At 29.8% G+C, this 23576-nt stretch overlaps 1 protein-coding gene across 2 annotated transcripts in view; it reads right to left on the reverse strand.

Moving 5' to 3' along the window:
* Positions 1–23576, reverse strand: part of LOC143230085 (homeobox-containing protein 1-like) — a 53845-nt gene that overhangs the window by 23976 nt on the left and 6293 nt on the right. Inside the window, exons 2-6 of one of the 2 annotated variants that reach the window (XM_076463120.1) lie at positions 20390–20549; positions 16948–17715; positions 6832–7037; positions 6200–6397; positions 338–439 (exon numbers count right to left, since the gene is read on the reverse strand). In XM_076463120.1, coding sequence (XP_076319235.1) covers positions 338–439; positions 6200–6397; positions 6832–7037; positions 16948–17645 — 1204 coding nt within the window. In that variant the 5' untranslated portion in view covers positions 17646–17715; positions 20390–20549. The remainder of the gene's footprint in view (positions 1–337; positions 440–6199; positions 6398–6831; positions 7038–16947; positions 17716–20389; positions 20550–23576) is intronic. The other variant, XM_076463122.1, reaches the window with a different exon arrangement.

The following is a 23576-nucleotide window of genomic DNA, read 5'->3' on the forward strand; positions in this document are numbered from 1 at the left end:
AGATAGATAAAATGTGAAACTGTAAGTTGAAATGAAGTATTTTTATTCTTAGCATAAAAATCATCTTTCACTCAAACTGACTCAGGAAAGTTTCATATATTCACTGACAAATCTTTAACAGAAATACTTTATTAAATTAACTCTGTTTTCTTTCTATTCACTACAGACTTATAATGTTTGCTAAAATACTTGCCAAATTTTGTTAGAATTATGTAAAGTTCCAAACTTCCAGATCACCCAAATTGGCCCATTTGATATTGAAAGAATAAATTAAAGACATTTTCAACAAACTCTAAAAGCCAGTAAAAGAATATGACAATAGATATTTTCTACAAACCATGCTGTTGTCGTAGTTGCTTTTTCGCTTCTTTTCTTCGGTTGTTGAACCAGTTGTTAACTACTGGAAGTGTAACCTTCTCGCGCTCTAATACTGGCCGATCTGTAAATGACAGATTTTCTTAGTTTCTTTGCCAGGATCAGATGCCAAAATTAAAACTGTTCCTTTCTACAATTTCTTTTTATTTACAGTATCTTGACTAAAATAATTTCACGTAGAATACATACACATTTTGCTTAAATTTTTATATTAGAGAAGTGTGACTTTTTTTTTTGTGGTCAAAAAGCAAAAATTAACCCTTTAGGCACAGCCATCTGCATATGGCAGCCACATAATGCAGTTTAAATTTCGTGTTATAAATGCAAATGACGTTGATAGTTATACCAGTAATACTGAAGCTAGATCTGTAGGGACAACTGTTAATGGTGGCATGGTTATGAAGTTCCCATTTATAAAAGGTAGAATTAAGTGAAAATCTTGGGGACATGGTACTGAATGTAATAACAATCGTTACTATTGCTAGTGCAGATGGGTGAACAATTACACATCTATCTAAGACTAGGCCTGATAGGGCACAACTTGCATGTGGACATGGTTGACTTATTCCTGGCAATCAAACTAGACATGGATTGGTAGTGCAACTAATGATGAATGGAGGTTGGTGGTGTGTAATGAACATTTCTAACCTTGGTAATAGAAATACACTGTTGTTAGTGTGGCATTACTTTATGTTCCTACCCTAAATGAAGCTCATACCAAAAAAAGTGATGTCACTAATGTTTCCAGCATGAGTACTTTCCTGATCACCTGTTACTCAGCACACCTACCTACATTTATACTGTTCAAGTCCATAAAATAATATTTCTCAAACATGGGTGCTGTTTAAGTGAATATTGCAGTCCTTTAAATTACTTCTTTATTGACAGTTTGATGTCAGTACATTGTAACAAACATAAAACATTTAAATTAATTCTTTATTGACTGTTTGATGTTAGTATTTTGTGACAAACATAAAACATTTAAATTACTTCTTTATTGACTGTTTGATGTTAGTATTTTGTGACAAACATGAAACATTTAAATTACTTCTTTATTGATAGTTTGATGTTAGTATTTTGTGACAAAATAAAACATTTAAGTTACTTCTTTATTGATAGTTTGATGTTAGTATTTTATGACAAAATAAAACATTTAAGTTACTTCTTTATTGATAGTTTGATGTTAGTATTTTATGACAAAATAAAACATTTAAAATACTTTATTGATAGTTTGATGTTAGTATTTTGTGACAAACATAAAACATTTAAATTACTTCTTTATTGACAGTTTGATGTTAGTATGTTGTGACAAACATAAAACATTTAAATTACTTCTTTATTGATAGTTTGATGTTAGTATTTTGTGACAAACATAAAACATTTAAATTACTTCTTTATTGACGGTTTGATGTTAGTATTTTATGACAAAATAAAAGATTTAAATTACTTCTTTATTGACTGTTTGATGTTAGTATTTTGTAACAAACATAAAACATTTAAATTACTTCTTTATTGATAGTTTGATGTTAGTATGTTGTGATAAACATAAAACATTTAAATTACTTCTTTATTGATAGTTTGATGTTAGTATTTTATGACAAAATAAAACATTTAAATTACTACTTTATTGACTGTTTGATGTTAGTATTTTGTGACAAACATAAAACATTTAAATTACTTCTTTATTGATAGTTTGGTGTTAGTTTAAATTACTTCTTTATTGACACTTTGATGTTAGTATTTTGTGACAAACATAAAACATTTAAATTACTTCTTTATTGACTGTTTGATGTTAGTATTTTGTGACAAACATAAAACATTTGAATTACTTCTTTACTGACAGTGTTTGATGTTAGTATTTTGTGACAAACATAAAACATTTAAATTCCTTCTTTATTGAAAGTTTGATGTTAGTTTAAATTACTTCTTTATTGATAGTTTGATGTTAGTTTAAATTACTTCTTTACTGACAGTGTTTGATGTTAGTATTTTGTGATAAACATAAAACATTTAAGTTACTTCTTTATTGATAGTTTGATGTTAGTATTTTGTGACAAACATAAAACATTTAAATTATTTCTTTATTGATAGTTTGATGTTAGTATGTTGTGAAAAACATAAAACATTTAAATTAATTCTTTATTGACTGTTTGATGTTAGTATTTTGTGACAAACATAAAACATTTAAATTACTTCTTTATTGACAGTTTGATGTCAGAACATTGTTACAAACACAAAACATTTAAATTACTTCTTTATTGACAGTTTGATGTTAGTATGTTGTGACAAACAAAAAACATTTAAATTACTTCTTTATTGATAGTTTGATGTTAGTTTAAATTACTTCTTTATTGATAGTTTGATGTTAGTTTAAATTACTTCTTTATTGACAGTTTGATGTTAGCATTTTGTGACAAACATAAAACATTTAAATTCCTTCTTTACTGACAGTGTTTGATGTTAGTATTTTGTGACAAACATAAAACATTTAAATTCCTTCTTTATTGACAGTTTGATGTTAGTATTTTGTGACAAACATGAAACATTTAAATTACTTCTTTATTGATAGTTTGATGTTAGTTTAAATTACTTCTTTATTGATAGTTTGATGTTAGTTTAAATTACTTCTTTATTGACAGTTTGATGTTAGTATTTTGTGACAAACATAAAACATTTAAATTCCTTCTTTACTGACAGTGTTTGATGTTAGTATTTTATGACAAAATAAAACATTTAAATTACTTCTTTATTGACAGTTTGATATTAGTATGTTGTGATAGACATAAAACATTTAAATTACTTCTTTATTGACTGTTTGATGTTAGTATTTTGTGACAAACATAAAACATTTAAATTACTTCTTTATTGACTGTTTGATGTTAGTATTTTAGACAAATATAAAACATTTAAATTACTTCTTTATTGACTGTTTGATGTTAGTATTTTGTGACAAACATAAAACATTTAAATTACTTCTTTATTGACTGTTTGATGTTAGTATGTTGTGAAAAACATAAAACATTTAAATTACTACTTTATTGACTGTTTGATGTTAGTATGTTGTGACAAACATAAAACATTTAAATTACTTCTTTATTGACAGTTTGATGTCAGAACATTGTTACAAACATAAAACATTTAAATTACTTCTTTATTGACTGTTTGATGTTAGTATTTTGTGATAAACATAAAACATTTAAGTAACTTCTTTATTGATAGTTTGATGTTAGTATTTTGTGATAAACATAAAACATTTAAGTTACTTCTTTATTGATAGTTTGATGTTAGTATTGTATGACAAAATAAAACATTTAAATTACTTCTTTAAATAAGTAAATACTGTTTGATGTTAGTATGTTGTGAAAAACATAAAACATTTAAGTTACTTCTTTATTGATAGTTTGATGTTAGTATGTTGTGAAAAACATAAAACCTTTAAATTACTTCTTTACTGATAGTTTGATGTCAGTACATTGTAACAAACATAAAACATTTAAATTAATTCTTTATTGACTGTTTGATGTTAGTATTTTGTGACAAACATAAAACATTTAAATTACTTCTTTATTGACTGTTTGATGTTAGTATTTTGTGACAAACATGAAACATTTAAATTACTTCTTTATTGATAGTTTGATGTTAGTATTTTGTGACAAACATAAAACATTTAAATTACTTCTTTATTGATGGTTTGATGTTAGTATTTTATGACAAAATAAAAGATTTAAATTACTTCTTTATTGACTGTTTGATGTTAGTATTTTGTAACAAACATAAAACATTTAAATTACTTCTTTATTGATAGTTTGATGTTAGTATGTTGTGATAAACATAAAACATTTAAATTACTTCTTTATTGATAGTTTGATGTTAGTATTTTATGACAAAATAAAACATTTAAATTACTACTTTATTGACTGTTTGATGTTAGTATTTTGTGACAAACATAAAACATTTAAATTACTTCTTTATTGATAGTTTGGTGTTAGTTTAAATTACTTCTTTATTGACACTTTGATGTTAGTATTTTGTGACAAACATAAAACATTTAAATTACTTCTTTATTGACTGTTTGATGTTAGTATGTTGTGACAAACATAAAACATTTGAATTACTTCTTTACTGACAGTGTTTGATGTTAGTATTTTGTGACAAACATAAAACATTTAAATTCCTTCTTTATTGAAAGTTTGATGTTAGTTTAAATTACTTCTTTATTGATAGTTTGATGTTAGTTTAAATTACTTCTTTACTGACAGTGTTTGATGTTAGTATTTTGTGATAAACATAAAACATTTAAGTTACTTCTTTATTGATAGTTTGATGTTAGTATTTTGTGACAAACATAAAACATTTAAATTATTTCTTTATTGATAGTTTGATGTTAGTATGTTGTGAAAAACATAAAACATTTAAATTACTACTTTATTGACTGTTTGATGTTAGTATGTTGTGACAAACATAAAACATTTAAATTACTTCTTTATTGATAGTTTGATGTTAGTTTAAATTACTTCTTTATTGATAGTTTGATGTTAGTTTAAATTACTTCTTTATTGACAGTTTGATGTTAGTATTTTGTGACAAACATAAAACATTTAAATTCCTTCTTTACTGACAGTGTTTGATGTTAGTATTTTATGACAAAATAAAACATTTAAATTACTTCTTTATTGACAGTTTGATATTAGTATGTTGTGATAGACATAAAACATTTAAATTACTTCTTTATTGACTGTTTGATGTTAGTATTTTGTGACAAACATAAAACATTTAAATTACTTCTTTATTGACTGTTTGATGTTAGTATTTTAGACAAATATAAAACATTTAAATTACTTCTTTATTGACTGTTTGATGTTAGTATTTTGTGACAAACATAAAACATTTAAATTACTTCTTTATTGACTGTTTGATGTTAGTATGTTGTGAAAAACATAAAACATTTAAATTACTACTTTATTGACTGTTTGATGTTAGTATGTTGTGACAAACATAAAACATTTAAATTACTTCTTTATTGACAGTTTGATGTCAGAACATTGTTACAAACATAAAACATTTAAATTACTTCTTTATTGACTGTTTGATGTTAGTATTTTGTGATAAACATAAAACATTTAAGTAACTTCTTTATTGATAGTTTGATGTTAGTATTTTGTGATAAACATAAAACATTTAAGTTACTTCTTTATTGATAGTTTGATGTTAGTATTGTATGACAAAATAAAACATTTAAATTACTTCTTTAAATAAGTAAATACTGTTTGATGTTAGTATGTTGTGAAAAACATAAAACATTTAAGTTACTTCTTTATTGATAGTTTGATGTTAGTATGTTGTGAAAAACATAAAACATTTAAATTACTTCTTTACTGATAGTTTGATGTTAGTATGTTGTGACAAATATAAAACATTTAAATTACTTCTTTATTGATAGTTTGATGTTAGTATATTATGACAAAATAAAACATTTAAATTACTTCTTTATTAACTGTTTGATATTAGTATTTTGTCACAAACATAAAACATTTAAATTACTTCTTTAACCCTTAAATGGCAGTCATTAATTTATGCTGCTACCTACAACATTCCCAGTGTTTAAGAGTTTATGACAGTGTTACCTGTTTGTCAGAGCTATAAGGCTTAACATGTTACTTTATTCAAGTACAATGAGTGTTACAGAAACATACAAATATAATCCTTAAAAATGGATATTTTCATAATTTCTTTTTTTTACTAAAAATACTTGTAACAAACATTACTGGAATGATAAATATGCAAATTGAGCTTTTCAACATTTTACATGTAGATGTTAACAAACCTGGTCGTCCTACAGCTCTGTTGCATTCTTTTACAATCTCCTCTCTCGTCTGTGCATCAGGATACGGATCTTGTTCATAGTAGCGTTCGAGAACTGCCAAGTGTGAAGTCTTGAATGTGAACCTCTCTCTTTTTAAGGGAATCAGGTCTCCATTATCTGACACCATTCGCTTTACTCCAGAGCTAGGGCACAGTTGAGCTAAAAATAAGACATATGTCGTATTTTAAAATACTGTAAATAATGTTGGCTATCTTGTTTACATTACATGTACAACTACTCACTGGAACTATAGTGCAAGTAATGTTAGCATGTGATACAATTCATTTATGCTTGTAATAGAGGAGACTTGTTAGAAAACAATGTACAAACACTTTTTATTTTCTGTCATACATATGTCATAAGCCAGCTCCACTCTCTTCTTATAATGACTCCAAACACTTTTCACTGATAATTATTATTACCACTACTACTGGCCCAGAACAGAATTTAACCTCTCCCAGACTACTGCCCATTGTTTGCTTCTGCCTATAGTGAAACAGTTATGTTTCCCTTTAATATGGATAAAAAAATGTTTAGTTTTTAGATGTAATATTTTACAGTACAAGAACAGACATTAACATTTTTAAACTTACGTAGTTTCCATGGGTTATTTTTACATGTCAAGTACCACATGTAAAAGGTGTTTTTTGTACGATCTGACATCTCCAGTGTGTCTCCACGGAAGAAACGACTGACATATGCTTGACTCAGTCTTGTCATTTCTGCAATCATTGTCTGTTTAAGGTTGTACCGCATCACAAAATTCCGAATTTCTGCTAACATGGCTTCTTCTCCTTTCCTAAATATTGTAATATAAACAATCAAAGTCACTTTTATTTTCATGCTTAAAAACACAAACCATCAAAGTGTTTACCTGCCATTCCTTTAAATACAAAGTTATTAAAAGTAAGAAAAGCCTTTGTGATGTTCGTAGAAGTTTGAGGTGAGCATATCTTTACAGATAGAAGAAATAAACATAAAGACAACAACTGGAAAACTAATTGTTCTTCAACAACATCAAATTAACTGAATTAAAAAGATGTATTACTTATAACAATATTCTAACACTATATACCCAGTTCAACTTTATTACTCATAAAAAGATTCTAACACAATATACCCAGTTCAACTTTATTACTCATAAAAAGATTCTAACACTATATACCCAGTTCAACTTTATTACTCATAAAAAGATTCTAACACTATATACCCAGTTCAACTTTATTACTTATAACAAGATTCTAACACTATATACCCAGTTCAACTTTATTACTTATAACAAGATTCTAACACTATATACCCAGTTCAACTTTATTACTCATAAAAAGATTCTAACACTATATACCCAGTTCAACTTTATTACTTATAACAAGATTCTAACACTATATACCCAGTTCAACTTTATTACTTATAACAAGATTCTAACACTATATACCCAGTTCAACGTTATTACTTATAAAAAGATTCTAACACTATATACCAAGTTCAACTTTATTACTTATAAAAAGATTCTAACACTATATACCCAGTTCAACTTTATTACTTATAAAAAGATTCTAACACTATACATCCAGTTTAACGTTATTACTTATAAAAAGATTCTAACACTATATACCAAGTTCAACTTTATTACTTATAACAAGATTCTAACACTATATACCCAGTTCAACTTTATTACTTATAACAAGATTCTAACACTATATACCCAGTTCAACTTTATTACTCATAAAAAGATTCTAACACTATATACCCAGTTCAACTTTATTACTTATAACAAGATTCTAACACTATATACCCAGTTCAACTTTATTACTTATAACAAGATTCTAACACTATATACCCAGTTCAACGTTATTACTTATAAAAAGATTCTAACACTATATACCAAGTTCAACTTTATTACTTATAAAAAGATTCTAACACTATATACCCAGTTCAACTTTATTACTTATAAAAAGATTCTAACACTATACATCCAGTTTAACGTTATTACTTATAAAAAGATTCTAACACTATATACCAAGTTCAACTTTATTACTTATAACAAGATTCTAACACTATATACCCAGTTCAACTTTATTACTTATAACAAGATTCTAACACTATATACCCAGTTCAACTTTATTACTTATAACAAGATTCTAACACTATATACCCAGTTCAACTTTATTACTTATAACAAGATTCTAACACTATATACCCAGTTCAACTTTATTACTTATAACAAGATTCTAACACTATATACCCAGTTCAACTTTATTACTTATAACAAGATTCTAACACTATACACCCAGTTCAACTTTATTACTTATAAAAGATTCAACACTATACCCAGTTCAACTTTATTACTTATAAAAAGATTCTAACACTATATACCCAGTTCAACTTTATTACTTATAAAAAGATTCTAACACTATACATCCAGTTCAACTTTATTACTCATAAAAAGATTTTAACACTATACATCCAGTTCAACTTTATTACTTATAAAAAGATTCGAACACTATACGCCCAGTTCAACTTTATTACTTATAAAGATTCAACACTATACCCAGTTCAACTTTATTACTCATAAAAGATTCGAACACTATACGCCCAGTTCAACTTTATTACTTATAACAAGATTCTAACACTATATACCCAGTTCAACTTTATTACTTATAACAAGATTCTAACACTATACATCCAGTTCAACTTTATTACTTATAAAAGATTCTAACACTATACATCCAGTTCAACTTTATTACTTATAACAAGATTCTAACACTATATACCCAGTTCAACTTTATTACTCATAAAAAGATTCTAACACTATACACCCAGTTCAACTTTATTACTTATAAAAAGATTCGAACACTATATACCCAGTTCAACTTTATTACTTATAACAAGATTCTAACACTATACGCCCAGTTCAACTTTATTACTTATAACAAGATTCTAACACTATACATCCAGTTCAACTTTATTACTTATAAAAAGATTCTAACACTATACATCCAGTTCAACTTTATTACTTATAACAAGATTCTAACACTATATACCCAGTTCAACTTTATTACTCATAAAAAGATTCTAACACTATACACCCAGTTCAACTTTATTACTCATAAAAAGATTCTAACACTATATACCCAGTTCAACTTTATCACTTATAACAAGATTCTAACACTATATACCCAGTTCAACTTTATTACTTATAAAAAGATTCTAACACTATATACCCAGTTCAACTTTATTTTTATCAGGATCTTTACCAGCCTACCTTCAAACTGAAATTCTTTTTGGCTGAATTAGAATAAATTAATATATGAGAACTTGGACATCACTAAATACATTAATCAAAAGGGTTCATCCTCTTGAGCCAAAAACTGATTGGATCTCATAACAGTCATGAAATGATGGGGCAATGTAGCAAAATTTCCACTTGGAAAAACAACAACAAAAATACAGAGCTATTCTGTTAACTGCTATGTCACAGCTAAAAATACCTTTAAGAGATGATGAAGCCATGAGTTAAAAATTTTGTACTTTAAAAACTTGGAGCCACTCTATTAGGTATTATACCATGGTTAAAAAGTGTTACAATATATTTTCAGGTTCCAAGATCTTCTCAATATTTCAACATTTTAGACAGTTTCTTTTTCTATGTCAAACATATTTAAAATTTTTAAATAACTCATATAATAGAACAGCAACACCAACACCTGTTTAACAAGTTATTACATTTTGTTTTAAAAACTGCTACAATACCTTGGACTCTTAAGATAAATTAAGGAGAATTTCTCAATTATTACTACCCAGCTTCAGAATGAACTATTCTCTACAAATATAAATATTTTGTGCATTAGGCTTAAAGATAACCAATAACATGTACATGTCATAGGACTATAATTCTATTGTGTAATATAATCAATTTGTTTTATTGTGTTGTCAGGAAAGTCTTATAAAACTAATTACTTATTTCATTATTGACAATTATGATAAAGTACCAAAAGTATCTATAACTTATTAGCACATATAAAATGCCAAAGATTTGTTTAATTGCATCAAGTATGGAGGGCATGACCAACAGCACAAATAGTAGTTATTCAAATGTTTCACAAAACAGACAGATCTGAGATTTGAATAATACATTTAAATAGCAAAAACATCTTTGAAAAATACAAATTATGTTACCACTCAATTTTATGATCCAAGTCATACATTGAAAATACTCACTTGACTGAATGTATAATAATGTGTGTTCATTTTATTCAACCGAGGTACACTGGTGTCTTGCTCACGTATCAAAAAGAAACCATTTTAAGATTTGTAACTCCCAATTCCATGGATACTGTACTGTTTATCATACCACCACCTGGTGTCCTACAGTTCCCTTTCCATGTTTAATGTTAATATCAATACAATACTATCCTATACCCTCACCACACCATCACCAGATGGCCTATCACTTTCAATGATTAAAATCTATATCAATATTGTACTGTCCTAAATTCACATATTGGTGGCCTACAATTGATTTTCCATGTTTACAGTACAGTGTTCAACATTTCCTAAGCTGTGTACTTAAACATTTTAATGTTATTACCAAAATGCTTAACTTTTATCCCTTCTTAACTTCAACAAACATGTTTATTACCCATTGGGCTACTATGCGATATTTCTGGAATTTTCACAAAGAAACTTTTACCCATCAAGAAGAAAATTCTTCAAATTTTGTCTTGATTTAATGGAAAGTGAACAAATACTAAACAATATTTCACAGCTGTATAACTTCCAAAAACTGAACAGTTAAGTCTTTATCAAGAAGACATTTTGCCATACACAATTTTAACCTGTATATAACACACTATACATTACAAACACATACATACATATATAACCTATATATAACGTATAAAAAGAAAATTACTGGACTGTAAGTGAGAGTTCATTCAACAATTTCCATCTTTTGATATAAGATGCAGCACATGCAAGACAAATGACAACCTCTGTACAACATCCTTAAACATTTAACATGGTTAACATACTCTCTGCTCTTTAATCTTAAACCTTCACTGAGACAAAAATAATTAAAAGTAAATCAAAATTAATTTTAAAAAAAAGTAAAAGCAAATACAAGACTGTTGCTAGCTATGACATACAGGATGGCCAAAATTGAATATACCAAAAATAAAGTTGAATAACTTTATTGTTATTTGAAATAACAACAAAAATTAAATATAAATACAAGCAGTATGCTTGTAAGTCTTGTTCCATTAATTTTTCTGTTCTTGTTTCTTTGACAAACAAATTGTTACTGAAAGTTTGTACCTACACATGCTACAAGAGTTTTTTTTATTTCACAACTCCCAGAAATTCCTGACTTGTTACAAAGAGCTAACTTCTGACAGGATGGAGCACCACTCTACTTTCATCAAATTTTTAGTGTTTTTAAACCAAGCTCTTACAGAAAGTTTGTTGGGGAGGACCTATCAAATGACCCATTTGTTCACCCAATTTAACAACTTTAGGTTTTCATTTCTGGGGCTTTTTGAAAACAAAAGTCTACCATAACAAAACAAAAGACCTTAAAGAACTGAAATATGAGATTCAAGATGCTATCTTATACATCCATAATACTGTGTTGGATATATATTTCCAGAATTGAAAAATTATTTTTATAGTAAAAGATCAAGGACACATAAAAGTTCATTAACTATTAAAACTAAAACTTCCATGCCTGCTGCCTGTATTTGTATTCAATTTTTGTTGATACCTCAAACAACAATAAAATTATTTAATGTTATTTTTGGTATATTCATTTTTTGGACAACCTATACACTTGACTTACTGTGACACACACTCACTTCAATATGAAATAACAGTTTAACTACGACATATATCCTGCTTTAAATACATGGCATATATCAAACTTAATATGGCACATACTTAGCTTATAGTTACATACACTCAATATACTACGATACACCATCCATGCTACTGTAACATATATCAATGTAACCAGGACATACCCAGCCAGCTTATGATGACATATATAGATTTCACAAGATAATCTAAGCATGGCCTGCCCACATAACTTTGGCACACGTCATCTTACATGATATAAATGCAACATTCTATGACATCCAACTAGCCTACTAACACATACACACTACAGTTTAGCATAGCATACATTCAACATTCTATGACACACACACCTTAGTATGACACACATTCAGTGCAGTATAACATATATTCAACATTCTATGACACACACACCTTAGTATGACACACATTCAGTGCAGTATAACATATATTCAACATTCTATGACACACACACCTTAGTATGACACACATTCAGTGCAGTATAACATATATTCAACATTCTATAACACACACACCTTAGTATGACACACATTCAGTGCAGTATAACATATAATCACTAGGTACCATCTTTGTTAACAATACATTCAACAATACATATATTCAACATTCTATGACACACACACCTTAGTATGACACACATTCAGTGCAGTATAACATATATTCAACATTCTATGACACACATTCAGTGCAGTATAACATACATTCAACATTCCATGGCACACACACCTTAGTATGACACACATTCAGTGCAGTATAACATACATTCAACATTCTATGACACACACACCTTAGTATGACACACATTCAGTGCAGTATAACATACATTCAACATTCTATAACACACACACACACCTTAGTATGACACACATTCAGTGCAATATAACATACATTCAACATTCTATGGCACACACATCTTAGTATGACACACATTCAGTGCAGTATAACATATATTCAACATTCTATGACACACACACCTTAGTATGACACACATCCAGTTTAGAACTACACTTTAGAGCTACTGTCAAGATGCTCAGCCATCAGAGAAAGCATTACTATAGATAACTGAATATATTTCTCTTACATTTTAACATATAAAAATTAGTATCCATTGTATAATCACTAGGTACCATCTTTGTTAACAATACATTCAACTCTAATCTCTATAATATTTCAGGAAGTTTGGTCATTTTAGCACATTAAGGTTTACAGACACAGAGCTAACAGTGTGAAACAATTTTGGTAACAAAATCACATTAATAAACCCTAAACCATAACAAAAACCACTACACTCCATATATCAAACAGTATAATCCATATTTCAAATAACAGTAACAATAAATATATTAACACATATGAAACAATAATAAAACAAAACCACATACATAAAAACTCTTCTTAAACAGTCCAGATTCATCTCTGATGTTGTTTTACCCCTTTATGCTTACACATGTTCTATGATGTAGTAAGTTCTTGCTCCTTTGGCCTGTTTTTGTAAGTTTCATTTTGCATTAAATTATTATTTGTTTGAATTCATGAATGAAATTAACAAATAAATAACAAAGTACACTTTATTTATTTCTATCCAAAAAATATACCTAATTTTGACTCATTGAATGAGTTACTTAAAAGTTTAACTAAAAAAGTATAAACACCTCATGAAGTTAGCAATAAAGTCTTTAATGTTTACAAGAGATAACTCAATTAAAAGGTTACCAAAATATGGATTATTTGTAACTAACCATAAATTTCCAAGTAAAAATATAATTCAACAAGGATTTTTTTATAAATCAGGAAGAGAAGAAACTCTTACTTAGATTAAATTATTTTGTTTACCAAAATGAAGATTTTTCATTGTTATGTTTGTTAACAAAAGTACAAACTAAAAAAAAAGAGAAAAACACTGATGTCAAACAAATATGCATCCCCATTCTTTCTTTTGTAAAGTCCACAACATCAGTTTCAAAACTATGTGTTGCAGTTTTTTGTTTTACATACTGCATTATAACATTTTGTGAAAAATATGTACATGACGGAGAAAAACAAATATTATTTTGAGATTCAGAGTATAAGAACAACTATAGGACATTTAAACTTTTCAAGACAATAAAATCACCACAGGCCTGTGTTATTATAGAATTTAATATAAGTTTGACTCAAAGAGTTATGGGAAGCAGAAACTCAGCTGTAACTATAAACACACACAATTTTACAAGAAACAGCTTCAAGTATTTATATTTCACACTTACCAATATTGTTAATACTGTTTTATAAGACACTTATTTAAATCAAGTCCAATTAATTATAATTTAAAGTATATTTATATGTATACCAAAATTTTGACAAGCCATTACTTTTCTTTTATGAATGAATTAAAGAGATGTCGCTATCTATTCACAACTGTAGTTGAATGTTAATCAGATAATACATTATTACAAATAGTCCTAAACAACAAATTAAACTCATTTTAATTCCTTTAATATTGGAGCTCAAACATTATATTAAAAATTTATAATGGTACAATAGATTTGTCCTTGATGTTACTTACACCTACTTTAATAAGACAAAACAATGAGAAATGTGTACAGTAGATTTGTCCTTTATGTTACTTACACCAACTTTAATAAGACAAAACAATGAGAAATGTGTACAGTAGATTTGTCCTTGATGTTACTTACACCTACTTTAATAAGACAAAACAATGAGAAATGTGTACAGTAGATTAGTCCTTGATGTTACTAACACTTACTTTAATAAGACAAAACAATGAGAAATGTGTACAGTAGATTTGTCCTTTATGTTATTTACACTTACTTTAATAAGACAAAACAATGAGAAATGTGTACAGTAGATTTGTCCTTGATGTTACTTACACCTACTTTAATAAGACAAAACAATGAGAAATGTGTACAGTAGATTTGTCCTTTATGTTACTTACACCAACTTTAATAAGACAAAACAATGAGAAATGTGTACAGTAGATTTGTCCTTGATGTTACTTACACCTACTTTAATAAGACAAAACAATGAGAAATGTGTACAGTAGATTAGTCCTTGATGTTACTAACACTTACTTTAATAAGACAAAACAATGAGAAATGTGTACAGTAGATTTGTCCTTTATGTTACTTACACCAACTTTAATAATACAAAACAATGAGAAATGTGTACAGTGGATTTGTCCTTTATGTTACTTACACCAACTTTAATAATACAAAACAATGAGAAATGTGTACAGTAGATTTGTCCTTGATGTTACTTACACCAACTTTAATAATACAAAACAATGAGAAATGTGTACAGTAGAGATTTGTCATTGATGTTACTTACACCTACTTTAATAACACAAAACAATGAGAAATGTGTACAGTAGATTTGTCCTTGATGTTACTTACACCTACTTTAATAAGACAAAACAATGAGAAATGTGTACAGTAGATTTTTCCTTGATGTTACTTACACCTAGTTTAATAAGACGAAACAATGAGAAATGTGTACAGTAGATTTGTTCTTGATGTTACTTACACCTACTTTAATAAGACGAAACAATGAGAAATGTGTACAGTAGATCTGTCCTTTATGTTACTTACACCTACTTTAATAAGACAAAACAATGAGAAATGTGTACAGTAGATTTGTCCTTTATGTTACTTACACCAACTTTAATAATACAAAACAATGAGAAATGTGTACAGTAGATTTGTCCTTGATGTTACTTACAACTACTTTAATAAGACAAAACAATGAGAAATGTGTACAGTAGATTTGTCCTTGATGTTACTTACACCTACTTTAATAACACAAAACAATGAGAAATGTGTACAGTAGATTTGTCCTTGATGTTACTTACACCTACTTTAATAAGACAAAACAATGAGAAATGTGTACAGTAGATTTTTCCTTGATGTTACTTACACCTAGTTTAATAAGACGAAACAATGAGAAATGTGTACAGTAGATTTGTTCTTGATGTTACTTACACCTACTTTAATAAAACGAAACAATGAGAAATGTGTACAGTAGATCTGTCCTTTATGTTACTTACACCTACTTTAATAAGACAAAACAATGAGAAATGTGTACAGTAGATTTGTCCTTTATGTTACTTACACCAACTTTAATAATACAAAACAATGAGAAATGTGTACAGTAGATTTGTCCTTGATGTTACTTACACCTACTTTAATAAGACAAAACAATGAGAAATGTGTACAGTAGATTTTTCCTTGATGTTACTTACACCTAGTTTAATAAGACAAAACAATGAGAAATGTATACAGTAGATTTGTTCTTGATGTTACTTACACCTACTTTAATAAGACGAAACAATGAGAAATGTGTACAGTAGATTTGTCCTTTATGTTATTTACACCTACTTTAATAAGACAAAACAATGAGAAATGTGTACAGTAGATTTGTCCCTTATGTTACTTACACCTACTTTAATAAGACAAAACAATGAGAAATGTGTACAGTAGATTTGTTCTTGATGTTACTTACACCTAGTTTAATAAGACGAAACAATGAGAAATGTGTACAGTAGATTTGTCCTTGATGTTACTTACACCTACTTTAATAAGACGAAACAATGAGAAATGTGTACAGTAGATTTGTCCTTTATGTTACTTACACCTACTTTAATAAGACAAAACAATGAGAAATGTGTACAGTAGATTTGTTCTTGATGTTACTTACACCTACTTTAATAATACAAAACAATGAGAAATGTGTACAGTAGATTTGTCCTTGATGTCACTTACACCTAGTTTAATAAGACAAAACAATGAGAAATATTAAATGACTTACAAAATATTTTCACACATCAAATTACATAAACTCACTTTTTAAAATTTTCCAATTCAGAGCACTCATTTTCTAAAAGGTCATGAGGGTCAACTAAACACTGGACAGGTATGGACGAAGACGATCTGCTATAACTACCCATACCACTTTGAACAGTTTTTTGTTCTGTTTGTAATATCCCTGTAGAGGTAGCCAGAGGGATAATGGTTAGCTCACTTGGGAGCCTGGAAGCAGAAGAGGCAGAAGATACGGGAGTTGTTGGAGACAGTTCCCCATTTTGATGGACATTCCCATCATGGAGGTTATCACTGGACACTGTGCTAATACCTTGTGGTTGAGAGTACGACTGTGATGAAAGAGATGGTTCAACTGGTTTTGTGGATGGATGCATAGAACTACATGAAGATGCTGCAGCATCTGGTCGGTGAGTGGATGACACACCATTTGAGAGGTGAGAAACAGACTCTGCCAGCTGACAAGTACTTGTAGTGTTGGCATTTAATAGTTGCCCTACCGACATAGAACCCAACCCTTCTGAAAGCATGCTACCAGCTTGATATGGGGAGAAGGTAGAAGGTGCACTACTGTGACTCGAGGTTAAGTTGTTACGACCTAAATCAACATCTAACCTATCGAGCTGATCGAATGCCAGGAGTATCTGCTCCCTTGTGACTCCGCTGTTACGAAGCCTTCGAATCAACTCTATCTGTTCCACAGTGAATAACTGATTGGCCATGGTGTACTAGTACCAGGTCTGTGCATTTCTGAAACTTGTCATCATTGATGATTTCTCTACCCACAAACACCTGTAAGTTAAACACAGTATTCAAATGTCAACACAAATCTATTAACAAATTGTTTCCTTAAAGTTTCATGCTGACAGATTTTTAATTAATACAATTCTTTAAAACTATTTACAGAAATAAATATTTAAAAAATATAAGCAGTAATTATTTTTAATTTCTTTAACATCATAATTATGTTTTATCTATTACTCATCTGAACAAAGTGAGTACAAATCTGGTGAAGTATAAATTATGAACAGCTGATTGACCACACAAGGATACTATCATCAAACTAAGCTCATTTTTTATGGGTTTTTTTAAATGTTTATCAATCACCCATACAGTGACCTATGTAACCTACAGTGGACAGAAGAAAATATGGGTAATCAAGGAAAACATTATACATCACAGATTCTATTTTACCTTCACACACACACACACACACGTCAGCCCTTTCTTGGCCATCAAAATTATGAATATGTAAACATAACACTAGACACCATGGCTATATTAAGTGGTCATAATCAGCAAAAATATTGAATGTTAGAGCAGTATATTTAAGCTTTCTAAATATTTTTACATAAATACATACTTGATGGAAGCAATTTGTTTTACATAAACAATTCATTATCAAAAAATGTAAATGGATTAGTTTTGGTGTAGAACAAATACAACACACTAATAGGAGTACCAACTTAACTTGGTCACTATATCTACAAATACCTTTATAAACACACCTTAAATATGTGTTTGAAATAAGCTACAATTTGTATTTTGTTTAAATTCCTATTGATTTAGTAGTATACTGTTTCATACTGAGCTGTGATATATGAAATCTAAAAAAATGTGTTACAGTTATTTTTATTACCTATCAAATATTTCATTATTTTCCTGGCAATTTATAAACCAATAATAATAAGAGTACCATAATTTTATCTAAGTCGTATTCTGAAAAAAATATTATTATACAAAGGTACCATGCCAAAAAAACACTTTCCCATATGTGAAAGTTAGAAAGTAAACTCAAGTAATAACACATGATGCACAGTTCAAAGTTCATGAGAAAATGTTATAAATTTGTCATTAAAAGTCAAAGTGATAGGTCATTATGAAACCTGGAAGGTCAAACTTAGATAACAGGTAGTCAGTTATTGTATTCCTACTTCAATAAAGACCATTCTTATAGCAGACCACTTATTAATATGCTCCTATTAATTACTGTTAGAACATTTGTATGAAACTAAACAAACTTGAAATTTATTAAAGCACTACTTTAAATACATTAAAACAATATAATAAAACACACAGTTAGAAGTTATTAGTTTCTTCTACAAATGTAAAAATAATGAAAAAAATATGCTCACAAACTATTTTTACTTGAAATTATGTTTGTTTGACATTAAACTACAAATACCTTCAAATCACTCAAGTCCTGGTGCTGAAGACAAGTGAATTCCCATTGTATAAACTCTTATGATACTTACATCTAGAGTAAACTCCTGTGAGTTGTGGACTTATAGCATCATCACAATATTAAATAGTCCTAATATTAGATCTTTCATGTAGTGTTGTATCCACAGCATAAGAATCCTGCATTTTTTAAGGTGTGACTCTTTGAATACGTCACACAACACTTTACTTTTAAAGCAAAATTTCTTCAAGTAGGTCTAACTTTTATTCAACATGTCCTTCTGATGAGGATGTTTCAAGTATATTAATTTCACTTTGACTAATCAGAGAGCCACTAGCACAGAATTCTACTACATATTAATCTGTTGCACTGACAAGCCGTGTCTTTATGTTGAGCACCTGAGGTACCAGCCATGTGACTACTTTTACATTTTCTTTGTGTTGTTCATGGCTTATTATGCACACTGTTAACATTTCAATTTAGAAACATAAAAGGTATTGTACAATATAATAGTTTTAGTAATAGTTTTCAATATGAACATCATCATCTCTCATGGATATCCCTCTAATTCTGATACAAAGGTACATACATTGTAAATACTAGGAACAACTAACAAGCAGTTTCAGCATTGGTAACATTGGTAAATAAAGCAGAAGTGTGAACATTGGATGAGGCATCTACTCTCCTCTGTTCAAACTAAAGAGCATTCTTTCATCCAGTGGAGTAACCAGTCCCAAGTGGTTCATGTGAAAAGCTCCCCCCTTCAGGACTGCCTCACTACATTACAAACCAAGCTAGCCCAAGTGGATATTCCAACATGTCTAAGTACATCTCCAACACAGTAAGGCCTCATTTAATGCTGTATGATGGTACCAGTTGAACAATGTTACATTGTATCCACCTGTTCAAGACTTCAGCCCCATTCATAAACTTCTTTATTGGATATTTACTTTGAGTTCTATGAACTTTACTGGGCATTGAGTTTCCCTGCATGAGAGGAATGTCTTTTCCCAAAAAGAGATGCCCCACTAGGTTCCCAAACAACTTCATTTTACTCTATAAGGTGCTGCTTACACTGCACTTCAACAATTTTTATGATAGAAAATTGAGTTATTGGAGATAGTTTAGAGAACAGTTACCATTTGACAATACATACTTCTGGTTTTGAAGATTGTTAAAAGTTTGAAATCCTATAATATAAATGATATTTTCAAAATATTTCATAGATGTAGACATTTAAGATACATAAAACTTAAATTAACAATCTAGTTAAGGTAGTGTTACTTTCACAGTCAGGTAGCTAGAATTGCTTTCAGGTGTGGTAGAAGCTGTAACAGGGAATGAGTTGCCTTCATATGTGGTAAAAACTGTAAAAATGAATAAGTTGCCTTCAGATGTGGTTGAAGTTGAACAGAAAATGAGTTGTCTTAAGGTGTGGTAGAAGCTGCAATAGAGAATGAATTGCCTTCAGGTGTGGTAGAAACTTTAACAATTAAAGAGTTGCCTTCAGGTGTGACTGAAGCTACAGAAAAAAGTAATTCCAAAACATACCATCTGCTGACATTATAGCTGTTTCTCCCTCTCCAGGGTTTCCACTTTTTGCTCATCTAAACACTGAAAATGATTTCTCCAGTCTTTTATACCCCACTCAATTGCCTTATTCAAATTTTAATTTACAAATTTCTCTACCATCTTCAATGCACTCTCTATCTAGGTTCTGCATATAAGCACCTCATCCCAAACAAATCAGAGGTTCAAGGAATACAAACCTGAAAAGAGAGTGAACCATTTCCAAAGTAGCAGAAGGAGCTTGATGGTTCTTTTTATGGCTTAAAGCCTGATATGGGTTGGTTGAGTATGACTTAAGAGGGTACTGAAAACTACACCCACAAGAACAAGATATTGCATCAGTAACAAAACAGATTTCTCCAATCTAATAAAAAAGCCCAATTTTGTGACTTTTGAAAGGAAAATCTGATGATGTTGTTCTGATAATTGATGAGATGGAGCCAGAAGTCCATAAAATAATGTATGCACAGACCCAAGTTGACAAGAAAAAAGCTTCAACAACTCTGCAGAAGACATTAGGTGCTGATGCAAAACCAAAAGGAAGTGCCTAGAACTGTTTCAATTGACCCTTATGTAAAAACCTGAGAAGCCTCCAGGAAGATTCTGTTATGGGAACATGGAGACAAGCATTTTTAACATTGAACTTGGTTGTCTAGAGCTTTGGTTGCAAAATTCCATTATAGGTTCAGAAAATATTCCACTAAATATTGGTTGAGCCCCGTAGATTGATGATTGGATGACAATTTTGTCTTCTTGGGTACCACAAATAAAAGGTAATAAAATCTTAAACAAAGGGGATCAGCTCTTTCTACTGTCTTTTTGATTAACAACTCTTTCACAACCTGGGAATGGAACTCAACTTGCTGTTGATTTGTTGGAGATGAAATGGCAACAGTTTGAGCAAACAATAGTGTATATGTGTGTTTTGTTTTAGCAAAGCCACATTGGGCTATCTGCTGAACCCACCGAGGGTAATCAAACCCCAGATTTTAGCAGAGTAAACAATAGTAGAAGTGATGTAAACTGAATGACCAACCATGAAGCCAAAACATGTAGCACCCATGGATCCCTGGTGAAAGAACTTCAGATGTCCAGGAAGTAATCGAATCCTACTACTCCCCTGCCCCTAAAATAGTCACCACTGCCATTACTGTTTGTCCACCCAACTTGAAGCTCCATAAGAATACAGAATGACCCTGTTATGTGAATCAATAGATCTGGGAACCAAAGGAAGAGGGTTGGAAACATTAAGGGCTGATACTCCCAAATTAGAGCCCAAAAGACAAGAAGCCAATGATGATAAAGAAGAATGTAAACAAGAGAAAACATTTCAGGATTCTAATATCTCTGGAACTCCAGTAAATATTATTGAATGGAGAAGAAGAGCTTCCTCTAACTCTCTAAGGACAGAAGATAGTAAACAAAACCCTTTCTAACAAAGTGCCTCTTCTCAATAAATCCCAACAACAAACCAATCAGGAAACCAAAGGAAGAACAGAAGAAGACAATCTGACTAACGTAGATGTCAGTGAAATCCCCACTCATCTTCAAGTTGCTGAGGGGAACGTTGATAAGCTGCAGACAAAAGTTAGATTAAAGGTAAACACCTCAGAGCAGTCGTGAGAGGAAAACTAATCTCGGTAAACTGTGATCAGTCTAAAGTGTTCACAGATTCCAATCTAGACCCCAACAAATTCAAAAGAGGGTCCATCCATTAAGAATCTAAACGGGCCTCCTCCTAGTAGTGATGAACCAAAATACACTGATCTGATAACATAGAAGACAAGGCCTAACTATCCTTCTGCATAACAAAGCAGCAAATCTCCCTGGATGAACAGCAATATCAAGAGGAGGAGAAAAAAACCAAGTAGTCACTTGCTGTCCTTTCTGCTAACAGAGTCAAATATAACAGAAGAGACCCTGAAAACATTACAAACCCAAGTAACCATCTGAAGAGAAGAGGATGGCCAAGATGATCCTATGCTGAGGCTCACTTAGTAAAAGAAAGAACAAGAAAAAGCAATTCTAAATTCACACCAGTTTATCCTGGATTATTTTATAAAAGCCACCTGAGAATCCTCCAGACAGCCACCCTCAGTTTACATGTGTCTCCATCTTGCAATGGATCATATTACGAACAGCTTCAACTGATAGTGATCCCCTTTTCTGGCTGTTGAAAAAAACACGATATCGCAGAGATGGAAGAAAATTGGTTGACCTCTGTAGTAGAAACATTAACTAAGACATTTTTGTGTGTTGATAAGGGTTTTTTTGGTTGAGTAATGTATAAATATAAAAATAACAGCAGAAGAGCCATCAAGATTTTACTTCTGTCTCCTACTGCTACTGTGTGGATGGTTCTCTCTTTTTGGGATGTAGGTATCCCTTAAGCCTCTGATTCTTATGAGATGAGGTGTTTATATACAGTGCCTAGATAGAGGATGCATTGAAGATGGTAGAGAAATCTGCAAATTAGAATTTGAATAAGATAATCAAGTACGAAATAAAAGACTGAAGAGAGCATTCTCAATACTTAGATGAGCAAAGAGTGGAAATCCTGAAGATTGAGAAAAAGTTATAATGTCAGCAGATGGTATGTTTTGGAATTATTTTCATCATATACATAAATAGATACATATATACACATACTATGCCCTTGATAGTATTAAGTATTTTTTACTTTTTCCCTGCATGGAACTATTGAATTTGTTCAATTATTCAGTTTTTTTATACATACATAAGATGAGCACTCAACATGGTTCAGGCTTTTGTTCTGTTTTATTCAGTTATTATCAGTAAGCATGCTACCTACAGAAATCCTAAAATTAAAATTTACCAAGTAAATAATACAGAAAATGCAATGTATACATATAACTAGAGGTGACCAATCTCATAAAACAAA

This window comes from Tachypleus tridentatus, chromosome 10 (assembly GCF_004210375.1).
Source record: "Tachypleus tridentatus isolate NWPU-2018 chromosome 10, ASM421037v1, whole genome shotgun sequence".
NCBI lineage: Eukaryota > Metazoa > Arthropoda > Merostomata > Xiphosura > Limulidae > Tachypleus > Tachypleus tridentatus.